Consider the following 12,543-nt stretch of genomic DNA (forward strand, 5'->3'; position numbering starts at 1 on the left):
ATGATTCCGCAGATAGCTTTTAAATCAATTTGAAAATATAATTTTCTGGTGGCCATAAACAAACGTAAACGGGGGTCAATGTGCGCCTTGGTTGTGAACTGGATTTCCAGCCCACCACCTTGCGTCATTTCTGGCGGATATTTAGAAATTCTTACATGTCAATATAAAAATGAAAAAGCTTTTGACTACAATGCTTTCCCATAATTCCAGATATTCCTAGCCTCAAATTTACTATGTCGCGTGCGCAAATGGTAGAGAGATGCCACTCGTCGTCAATATTATGCTTGCAATTTAGTAGTTCATGTAAATTTTCTAAAACGCTCCATGCTTTCCATTGCTCCCTTTTTAGAGAAAGGATTGCACGTAATAAACTCGATTTAAACCAGGTATTGATGAGATCCCCCTTTGAGTTGATCCTGCGCATGTTTCATATTTATTTAAGCGAATCGAAAACCCAAAAATATTGCGCTAACACATATTTTATTGTGTACCACATGTATACCAAAAAGGATAGATAGTTTGAAGGCGACTGGCGCATCATTGTTATAAGCTATCAATAGTTTTTAATTTGCGTGATATTATCTGGATATCTGTCGTCGTTTTTATTAGGAGTGATTATAATACACACGAGTGATATTGTTACGTATCTAACCTTGAATTTCAACTAGTTAAGGTATGTAGTGAGATTTTTAGGGGTAAAAGTACAAACAAGGGCGTAAATTAGTAAAAACAGAATTGATTATAGACTTGGTAAAAACGACGTGGACTCGAAATCGAATCTGAGTCAAAAAAATGCCTGGATTCGACACTAGCAATTCAATATGACGGCCATTTTAGAAAAAATTGTAACCGAAAAGTGCCATATTTGAAGCCATGACTTTTCTCAATTGTGGAAAGATAGGCTATCTTGGTTGTGATGTTTTCGGTATAAAACGCCAAAATTCATTTTCAAATACTTCGTTGTCCAATATCCTTCTAGCTTAGATTTAAACAAAATCAACTGATAGGCTTAAACCAAAACTCATTTAGCTTTTGTATCTCTTAATATTACGGTAAATTTTTACAAACTGCTTTCCAGTTGCCTAATCTTCTATTGCCCGTTTATACAAATTCATTAGCGTCTGCTCCGCATTTTCCTTCAAATTGTTCGCTGCTCGGCAAGTGACAGCTTTGTGAATCGCGTTGTTCGCTTCACTGTTAGGACGTTGTAACGTCATAGGCATAGATAATAAATTGGACTCGAATATAAGCTTTGAAACGCAAAATGAACCAGATCAAACTAAATTAAAAACTAGTTTAGCTGGCCGCACACCATTCAAAATTGGCACTTCTCCGCGGCCCGCACTTCGCACACCCCTGCACACAATACCCAGATTCCTTTTAATTGGTGGAGGATCTACCGTGACATCCAGAGTTGTAACATCCGTGGTTCTCTCGCCCCCTTGTATGGATTCTAGCACTTCACGGCTATTAGATATCAATTTATGTAATTTCGCGAGAGCGCTGCCCTCAGCTTCTTGACTCTGTAGAATTAAATCAACTGCTTCTTCTAATGAAGCAACAGACTTTAACCCATCATTCATGGAGAAATCCGGTCGAATATACCCAGCTACCGGAAAATTTTGTAGAATCTTTTAATTGACTGTTGTCATATTTAAATTGAAGCCACAAGCGCTTCGTTTAAAAAGAGTAGTTTGCATTTTGAAATAAGCAAGAGGACATATAACTGAAACGATAATTTGAAGTTGATTTTGAACTGTGGTTTTGCAATTTTAAAGTTGATGAACAATTGCGTTAGGACCCAAATTGCCAAGTTGCGCCAGATAAAGTTATATTTTGCCCTTTGCTCCCAGTCATTTGGGAATCACGACTACTATTTCCTATTTAATTATTTCTACCAAATGTTCTCCAGAGATGCATTGTATTCTGCTAAGTTTTAAATATTACGAAGAATAACTCACTGACTCAAAATTGAGAGGACATTGATCCTAGTTCTCTCTCCAAGTAGTATCGAAATAAATAAAATAATTTTCTAGTAAGTTTTGTCATTAAAGTGGAATAAAAATAAAGAAAAAAGTTCAAAAGAAAATTATCATATTTAAATAGTTAAACTTTCTGAAAAAATATTTAAAGTAAATAAGTGACATATATATATATATATATATATATATATATATATATATATAATATATATATATATATCAACCAAGGAACGATGATATTTTTAAGTGCAAAAGAGTGTTGATTAATATTTTGAATCATAGATTATGAATATTATTGAACAAGATTTAGACCTATGGAATGTTTTGCTGAACACTTCGCTGATTCCAATATTGTTCCGATATTTAGATAAAACAAAAACAATAGTTGTATGTAAAACGAGGGCGAAAATAGGGTCATTTCATGGTTAAGTTAGGATCTTTAAAGAAGTTAAACGACTTAGTATCTACACATTTGAGCATTGCTCTCTTGTTATCTTTAGTGTCTGTTCAAGATAATTTATATTTGTATTGTTGTATGATTATGGTAGCCGTCCGTGAATTAATATTCACTTTTTGGTGCACTATGAACCACTCTGATTTTAAAAAAGAAGAAAGAGTATACGTTTAATAGCAGTGAATGGAATAAAGTTTAAGATTTTCTTTTTGAATATGCAATATTGCTTTTTCAAACTGACTGTGAACCGTGGCTGTTTGCAATGTCTGTAGATGCGGGCAACTCTTTTCTTGAATCCGTCAAGTTCATCACAACTTGTTGTTCGATACGTCCTCCATTGTTGTCACATATGTTGGTATCTGCGCTTCTAAATAGATGTTGCTATTTTATGACGTTTTCGAGAAGCATCGTGTATATAATAAATATGGTAAAACAAATCGTATAAAGTAATATTCTAGAATACTTAAGGATGGCAGATATACTACAACATAATTTTAAAAATGAAATTCGAAATAGAATCGAACAAGTTATTTTTTTTTAATGAACTATTACTCAAATTCAGCGTTTACCATTCTGTTTTTTATTTATTAAAAAACGAGTTTATCCGTTTTCAAAACTTACATTCTGGTTCGATTCGAATTATGATAAGTACATGACGCTGAAAAACTTGATCTTGATCTGGTTGATCGCTGTCTCACTGATTTCCTAACTGAAGATGCAGCAGAACTGAAGAAAAACAATGCTCATTCAGTTAATAAAAGATAGGAAAAAAATACTTGCTTTTTCCTGGTCTAGTTACAGAAATAGTTTTATATAGTAAGTAATTCGTGATAATGATACTAGCAAATGCTGTGGTGCACATAATAATTATAAGAAAATTAAGGACGAGAAGAAATATAAATTAACATATCATGCTTGGTGAAAAAACACCGGAGAATGTTCTATAATGCCACATCGCAAAAACGCTCTGAATGAAAAATCTTCTATAACGTGCTTTCCAAAACTATAGAATGCAAATATGAGAAAACATCATACATTTTTTGAATAGCAGTGATAATATGAATTACCTCAATCTGTTTTTTGTTCTTGCTCCAATGAAATTATACAAACACGGATTTAATGCCGAATGAGAACTAACAGAAAAGTATGCTATCAACAGAGCCACGTCAAATAAATTCTGGCAATATTGTTCCTGTAATAAAAATCGTATAAAAAATTCCTTTTATTATCCAAAGATTTTTTGTTTAAAATATAATTCAATGTAAAATATAAATAATATACGAGATATTATTCGAACCTTTTCGGTGTATATTTTGTAATGAAGGACATTATACAATAATTCCGTACTTTTTCTATTATAGCTTCGTTATGTTGAGCAACCTTGTTGTTTTTTAAAATATAATATCATATGCTTATTAGTTTTGATGTAGCAGGTTTTTGCACATATGAACTTACTGTTCCTCCATTAATTCCATTCATTCTTGCCATGTGGACTGCGTGAAACGGAAACCAACAAAAAAGAAACAAAAGAACCAATGAAACACACATTGTAGTCACACGGTTTCGGTTTTTGCTATCTCTCACACTAACGATTGATTTTGATCGTTTTTGTCGACAAACAGGATTCGGAATTGACTCTTTACTCCTTGTACTTGAATATGTACTTTTAATCCGACTCGTCCTCATACGAACCGCAATCAGACTGTAACACACTGACATTATCTGAACAAAAATTCTTTTTTGAGCGACATAGACCGATTTTTCACAGAGCCAACTTCCCGAGAAGTTTCTATACATTTGATTCTGACAGATATTTTTGTAGAAACAGGGTATCTCAAAATGCCTTCAAAAAAAATCTATCCTAACTCAGAAGATAGCATGAATTCTACGTCCTATGTTTAACTTTATTCATTTGTTTCAAAATAAATATCCATTGTAACTCATAACAGTGGGACAAGTGTAGCAAAGTGATACAATTAAAGTTAAAAGAGGACAAGTGTGGAACACGACATTTTAGAGACATCGTATAAACACTAACCAGTGGCCTACTGAGAATCTGGGATAGTAAATAGAATTGGCCGAGAAGCCCGAGATCAGTAATCGATTATAAAGAGTACATTCAAGGCAGGAAAATATAAATTTACATCATACCATTGTTACGCAAATGTGTGTAGGAAAATGATAGTGCTATTTTATACCAAGAAAACAAACAAAACAGGATAACTTACAATTACAGGAATGATGAAGAAGACTATGAAGTTGAGGAAAATAAAAGCTCTAAATGAAGGAGGTCGATCACGATAATGACATGCTGGATTTGGTGTTGTGAAATTCATAGCCGAGTGATTGTGCTTAAGTTCTTCCTGTGTTGTTAAACAAGCTTTGTGGAACAATAAGTTCTGTTCTTCAACACATTCTTTGAATTCAATAGGTTGTTGAATAAATCTACGAGCACACATTTCTTCTTCTATATTAGCATCAACTGCCATGAACCTAAAATATTCGAGAGCATCCTTACCACCCAAAAATTTCATACTTCGAGCAAACATCAATGGTGAATATAAGGCCAAAATTGTCTACAAATAAACATCACGTTGTTTCTATATCACAACTAGCAAAATTATGCCATCTCTGGGTCTACCTCATTCGAGATTAAGCTTTTTTCTGTTAATAAAAATATTAGATTGAAGGAAAATATGCTAGAGCCTGTTTTACTTGAAGTAAAAATTAGGCATTCCGGAATGTTATTCGGCGATCAAACGCACTACCACCACAAGAAGTAATTTTTTAATTCCAAAGAGAAGTATATACTAATAAATAACAATTGTAAAAAATTCGTATTCTATTTAGAGGTACAAAAAAGGAAATGTAGTTGTTGCTCTAAATCGCACTCACTCGCATCTGCAGTTTGGAAGTGTTCCGGTTGGGTTTGTATATAACATTACAGGGATGCAAATTAATATACTTAATATCCAGACTGTCGAAGTTATCAAATGAGTTGCACATTTTGTTCGTAACTTGTTCAATCTAACTGAGAATCGATGACAAATAGCGATGTATCGATCAATACTCATTATCTGTAAAATTATAAATATATAGTTTGACAAAAAAAAATTTTTATCGCTTCATTATGGGAATGCATATTATGGAGATTTTTAAGTCATTTCCAAATAAGTTTTATCGATATAAATGTTTCACGACCTCGACATAAACATGATTAATGCTGTGATCTGGGAGTCAGAGTCTGGCTATTATATCGGTTTTTAGCTATAAGATAAGTAGCAAGGTTTCATTCTTGAAGTCAGGGCCCGTATGTAACCCTTGAGAGAGTCATAGATGGAATTCATCTGAATCTGTGCCAATTTTTACTTCCAAATTGGAAGTTTTCGAAAAAAAAAAACTGAAATTTCAGCCGGTATTTGGGTTAAAAATTGATAATTCCATTAGTGTTTAAAGTAAATGCAAATTTGATCGGTCGTTACAATTTTAGAGAGTTAAATTTGAGTCGGAAAAGGACAAAAGTTCAACCCGAACCATTTGTTCGTTTTTCATCACATAATAATGTCTTCAAGGATGTCATTTTATGATATACCATCCAAAAAGCTTTTTATGAAAACTATTTATATAACGTATGTCAGTCAAAAAATGTGAACTGCGAGCGCAAAATAGATGATATACATAAACCATACTAACCAAACCACACCAAAAACGATTACCAAATATATGAATACTTCATCATCATTAGACTTTTAGAAGACTATTAGGATTTAAACCAATTTCTATTGTGCTATCTTCATCAAATACATAATAAAACTTACTACAAGAAAAGAGACCGAAGAATAATAATTCAGGTAAAACATCGTTTCCGTAGCTTTACATATCCAATTAGGAAATCTCCAGTCTGTGTTCAGATTGTGAGCAACTCGGAATGGTATCGTCAGAAGAAATATTGTGTCAGCAATTGCGAGCTGAAGAACGTACCTACAAAAATTAATGTGTAAGCTGCAGAACATATATTGGTGTTTTTTACGGTGTTTTCGTTTCAAAATTTTCTGATTCCGATGTAACAATCTTTAGTTATATGTCATTGTTAGATATATCTAGTAAAGCTAAAAGTACGATCTTCGTAGCACATGGTTTGAACCATTATTTGAATGTTTGATTTATGGATAAAGCATGCAGCTTCCCGTAAGTAAAATGACAATCGAATTTTCCTCTTTGCATGAAGCCAATCCAATAACGGTTCGTGAATCGAGCATTCTTCCTGAATATTCAAACTACAATATTGCGACGGATGCGCGAAGTGGTTTGCTCGAGGAGTACAAAATCTTCAAAAAGTCGTAAAACAAGTGAGCATAAATAAAAATTTCAAAATCCTTCCAAATCTAAAAACTTTTCATCCATTCCATTCATTTTTTTTAGAAAGATATCTCGAACTGATATTTTGCCAATAATAATAAAGTAGTGTCGAGTTTGCATGCAAAGACATATTGATTTTTGAGTGTTTGACCCACCAGTGAGTGAGGACTTTTTTATATTCCGCCAACACAACGATAACCAATATTGCCAAAAAATTTCCGATGATTCCGATTATAAATACGATCAACAAGAGAACGACCACAATGATATCTGGACCATGTTCCTCACCAACATTGTCAAAAAGCGTTGAATTTCCCGATGATGTTTCCAAACTCATTGTCGTATTATACATCGCTGTAGAGATTATACTTTCAGATTAAGAAGTTGAGGTAATTTTACGTTATTTTCTCAGTCATTAAAAAATATGTGAAAAACTTTTTACTTTTTTTGTAAGATAGATATTAATAAAGCAATCTCACGCTTCGCAATGAGCTCAACACACACCAATGTGTAGAAATTTAATGCAAATTAGTATTTATTTGATGATGTCAATGCATTTTCGTCTATTTATTCAACATGGCAATTGTGGGTTGTATTACTTGTATAAATCAGTATAGGGATGAGGGACAGCTTGCCTATAGTCTTGTTTCACCAATAAAGATGTTTGTAGTTAGCTTTACAGTAGCTTCGATTTATTCGGTGGCACAACAAGTGCCAATTTATATTCACTCTCACATAAATTGAAATATCAGTAAAATATTGATAGAACGAATGACGAATTTAATATCTCCATGCTATTTGTAAGAATAGCTTGTGTTCCGAATTCTACAGATCTTTGATTTAAGTGCACACACATGTCATACTCACTGGTTAGCAATAATTCAACAGTTGAAGTCAACGTTGCTCGAGTTGCTTCTTTCAAATTGTGTGGTTTTGATTTAGTAAATTCTTCGTCGACAAAATAAAAGATATTAGGAGAATCAATTGAATAATTATCCTCTTCATATATGACTGGAAGTTCTGTAGGAATATATTCATAAAAAATCACCAAACATGTTTCCGGCTTTATATAAATTAATAAATATGGACTTCAAAATATTCACCTACTGGTAATAATGCTCCACTAGCAAGCCACATATAAAGTTCTAAGAAAAATCATTGTAATACTTGACTGATGAACTAAGGATTCTGTTTTTGTTATCAGCCTGTTACGTATTGTAGGTAAATTTGTCCACCAATATAATAATCATATTTTAAAGTTACAATTTTAGTATATTTGAATTTCTGCAAGATCCAATGTTCAGTGAATACCCAAATACAAATTGTCACCATACTCACCGTCACTATAGGACAAACCAAACAAGTCATAATATGCTATATCCATATTTACCAACTTGTATTACGTATGTTAACGTAATCTAAAAATTCACAATGTAACAACATCAAATTGACTCAGAGGTACTATATAAGTACCCTTGAAATATATGTACCTGACAGACCAGGAATTGTTTACATGTAACTCATTAATTTACCATGACTCCGTCTTAATATGCTTACTCCTCTACTTAAAAATCTATCTTATTTATGGAGATCGGTTATCTTTCATCCGTAAGGCCCTCAATTAAAATTTTAAAAATACCTCCATTAGTTTTGAACAAAATTTCATATTATTGATATCTGTCAATAATACTCAAAAATATTCAAATTCAAATTTTCAAGTTCAAAAAAGTATTACAGCCGCTCCGAAAATCCATATATTTTTATCGTATTGTCCGATAAAAAGGGCCATATGGAATTGAAGAATGTTAGAAGTCAAAACAATTATTGTCTTTTAATGTTAAACTGAACAATAATACAATCGAAATAAACTCAATGTTGTTGCTATTTGGGGGCGCCTCAGTTCAAAGAGATAAACAAATGAAGAAACTACAAATATACTCTTTTCCGAACTGATCGATGTCAATTTGTCGGTCAATATTATTCCTGGATATTATTCACCGATGCAGAAGTTTATATTTAACTACATTACTAGGATAAACATGAAAACCTGTTGCCAGTGCTGCTATGTCGTCCTATCTCTAAGCTAGACTGTTTATAAAACCAAGTCGTAGAAACGGGGTTTCAACACAAAATTGTAAAATTATGAAAATGCAGAACATAATTATTATACACGAATTACGGTTATCATACTCCTACTAAAAGCTATCTATCTTATTATGAAAACTTTTTTTTTATATCTTGACAATACGATACAACTAAAAACGTATTGTACTACCCTATGTCTTTTTACTATGCTCACCAATTCATGTCACAACGCGTGATATGGGAACATTTTATAACATTCATTATACAGCCTTTTTGTGGAAATGAACTCATGGGGTTTCCGTTCGAATAGGCAGATCGTGATGTGAGTTTTTTCTGCCACTGAAAACAATTTAGGCTCTTGCAATGTCGTAAAAGAGTATGATAAGTGTGGCTCATGCAAAGGGCACATTTGATAGAAGTGCCACTATTTGTTCTTCATTAAAGCGTTGATATTCGTTTCTCCCTCATTTAACACTAAGTGTACGAAATTGTTCTTGTTGCAAATCGATTTTCACGAAAACTAATAGACCAATCGTTTTCGTCCTGGCCTTATGGTGCTCGATATCTCTCCGAAAATTTTAATATTTTTACGAATATGGAACCAGCACGTAGCATTACGTCAGGCCAATCGGACGCTTTTCTGGAACTAGGTATATTTGCAAATTTGAATTGAAGCTTTTCAATAATCACATATATCACAGCAGATTTCGTGTGAGCCGCATACGGTACTGCGGTTAATTATTGGACCTCCGTATACATATATTTGAGCATACTTTTCTTGTTATTGCTAAATGACACGCGCAAGAATGGAATTCGATAAAAATCGACAGGATATGGTCTATTCAATCTTGATCACAACCACCGTCTATCACACAGTTGAATGTCAAAAATGTTCACAAACGATTGTCTTCACAGTCCAAGTTGTATGTTTAAATCGGTATAAGATTCTAGAATTTCTATGTTTTAAACAACCTCATACTTTCGACTTTCTAGCGTAAATATTGCTTTACCTTGATAGCTGTGTATAGTCTTCGTATCCGCTGAACTGTTGATCCTTGATATACTCTGCCCAACGCATCATTTAAATTGTTTTACACAGCCAATCATTAGTAAGTTTTAGAGTATCTGGGATAAATAAAAACACTTAGTTCAAACATTCTCATCCAACAATACCAGATCTGTTGGTTTAAAATGTTTGTGATCAAGATACAGTTGATGAAAGTCATCGACTATTTACCAAGTTTTATTCAAAACTTAAACCGGAGCATATTTTTTCACTCTTTGTGTACTTTGTAATCTGAATGAATCAATCAACGATTTGAATAGTATACTGTCGAATATCATAAACTCTAACTCTATTTCGTTCTCTTTATTCGGATATATTGTTCTTTCTCCTGTTTTGAAAAGTTGAATTACAAATTACAAAAACAATTATTTCAGGCTATACATCTTTCTGAGAAGTTGCATGTAGCTGTTACGAGTACATGGCAATGAAAAAAAGGTCCGTTTCACCAACAAGAATTTTCACAAAAACCTCTATCTACACAATTGCAAAATACTGCTGAAATAATGTAGCGATACAACCTAAATTCACCTATCATTGTTAGTGTGGATCAAATCTTTTTGCGTTTACTGGGAAGCGTATAGCCTATAGGCCATGAGCCTCTATTAGTACATGTCAGTGAATTGGTTCAGTACGATAAGCTCAATATTGGGGCTAGGAGTTTGTTATTGCAATTATTTCGTTCTAGCCCACTAAATTGCTGGTTTATTAATTAAATACGATAAGGTATGTTTTCTTTCAACAACGGTTATTGCTGCGTAGGTGTAAGTGCTCTTACCTCTATTGCCTTAGATGGTCGATTGTCATAATTGATGCTCTATGCTCATGAAAATTAAAATCACCACTTATTTCCCAAGATGAAATGGTTTAGATTGGTGGACATGATGTATTCTTATTTTCATTTAGTATATTTCCAGTGATAGGAAATATTTTACATAATTCCTCACACGTTTGTTATCGTAATACAAATTATTGAAAGAAATTGATTTTAGAAAGTTGCGTAAAATTCTATTTTTTTCTTTTTCGGTCTGTGTTGGTGACGTGAACTCCTTTTAATGTTTATAATTAGTATAATTGCCTTTTGACGGACTAGTTCCACGTTTATGCTATAAATAATAAGTGTATCATCCTAAAAACAGACAAATCACGTACTACCTAAACTAAACACGAGTAACAATATACGAGTATATAATGTAAATTTATTTTTAATAAACGTAGTGGATATCGATTTAGTTAGGCTGCATTGACATTTTCCAGAATAATATCTATTGCTTGTATAGGAAGTCCTAATTGATCAAAGTCATGCCTATAATATTTTTAATTTGGTCCTTTAGTTAGTACACAATACACAAAAAGCAATTATATTGAAAATCGATCACCTTAATCATATATACTCAAACATATGTATGTTTGATTATTTGCTTAGTTTATTTAGGCCAATTATGATCATCGGTTCATCTCAATCTATAAACTTGTTTATTCAAATGTACAAGCTTATGACACTGATTTTCGCATTTATACTGAGATATTGTATTTCTTGATACCACACATTGATTCATTCGTGTACGGTGTTGTTATAATATTTGTCGTATATTAGAATGAAGTCATTTACAAGGAATTACTGTTCACTGCGTCATAATATTTATTGTTTTTACCAAGGTCGTATCTCATTCCATCAACTCGCCGTTACGATCACCTCGTATTTGCCAACAATCTCGTGTTTAAATTAATTTAAACATTTTATTTAATTCTACTTTACATATGATTTTTCATCCAAAGTTCACCTGCTGAATCTTAGTTGAATATATATATACGCATGAATTATTGCATGCCCACCAATGACGTATGTCGTCGAACGCAAATGGTACTTACCTATAAGCGTCAACCCTGCCTCTTTCTGTATTCAGTCATTTGCTTGGCCACAAAAACATGACTCAGAAATATATTAATATTCAATTGCCACAGCCTATCTACATAAACTGGGCAGTGCAAGGTTTTATTCACTTTTTATAGATCTGGCCGAATTTGAAAATAAATTTATTAAATTCTTGTTTATTATCACAGCACTTTGTGCGACATCATCCAGTCACAGATGGCTGGTAAAATCGACTGGGTCAAATATGTATAGTAACTGCACCATAATATTGCCCAGTGTTATCTTAGGTTTTATTTTTCTATGTCAAAGAGATGGAATTGTTAATATCTGATTTCCATTTCCCTAGTTCTTAAACGAAGAAAGTACTATATAACATCTGTTTCTAATTTCCGAATATAATTCGACTCCAAAAAGTTCTCTGTCATAATAATGCGTCCTGTCCTGTGGCCGTGCTATATGCTAGAAACTGAATAAACGATACCATAATATTAGGCAATATCACAGTCTTGCCACGTTTAAATGCGTGGGCTAGGAAAATGAAACGGTGATATATATACTGCACACTATATGTACAGCTTTAAGCAAACTTCGTACATTTACTTGCATCTTGGCTAAACCGAGAAGTCTCCTTTGGCTGGTGGTTAAGTAGACGTTTTTATACAACACAATGTATAATTTCATGACTCAATAATATAGGAAAATGCGTAATACAAAAGACACTAAT

The 12,543-nt window shown here is 32.9% G+C and overlaps 1 protein-coding gene across 4 annotated transcripts; it reads right to left on the reverse strand.

Annotated features, from left to right (window-relative positions):
- Positions 1 to 2,215: 2,215 nt before the first annotated feature.
- Positions 2,216 to 11,953, reverse strand: LOC120326820 (somatostatin receptor type 2-like). Of its 4 annotated transcripts, none has more exons than XM_039393167.2 (11): positions 11,816 to 11,953; positions 9,891 to 10,005; positions 7,663 to 7,815; positions 6,951 to 7,149; positions 6,255 to 6,417; positions 5,332 to 5,513; positions 4,665 to 4,929; positions 3,892 to 4,158; positions 3,504 to 3,628; positions 3,058 to 3,162; positions 2,216 to 2,803 (listed from the first exon to the last, which is right to left on the reverse strand). In XM_039393167.2, exons 4-11 carry the CDS (start codon positions 7,145 to 7,147, stop codon positions 2,668 to 2,670), a joined length of 1,440 nt encoding a protein of 479 aa, XP_039249101.2. In that variant the 5' UTR covers positions 7,148 to 7,149; positions 7,663 to 7,815; positions 9,891 to 10,005; positions 11,816 to 11,953; the 3' UTR covers positions 2,216 to 2,667. The 4 variants fall into 4 exon arrangements, with proteins under 4 accessions (XP_039249101.2, XP_077968032.1, XP_077968031.1 ...); XM_078111906.1 differs by lacking the exon at positions 11,816 to 11,953 and adding an exon at positions 10,722 to 10,776; XM_078111905.1 differs by lacking the exons at positions 9,891 to 10,005; positions 11,816 to 11,953 and adding an exon at positions 7,899 to 8,159 and having other exon boundaries at positions 2,216 to 2,795.
- Between the last annotated feature and the right edge of the window lie 590 nt (positions 11,954 to 12,543).

Source organism: Styela clava, chromosome 4 (assembly GCF_964204865.1).
Source record: "Styela clava chromosome 4, kaStyClav1.hap1.2, whole genome shotgun sequence".
Classification (NCBI taxonomy): Eukaryota; Metazoa; Chordata; class Ascidiacea; order Stolidobranchia; family Styelidae; genus Styela; species Styela clava.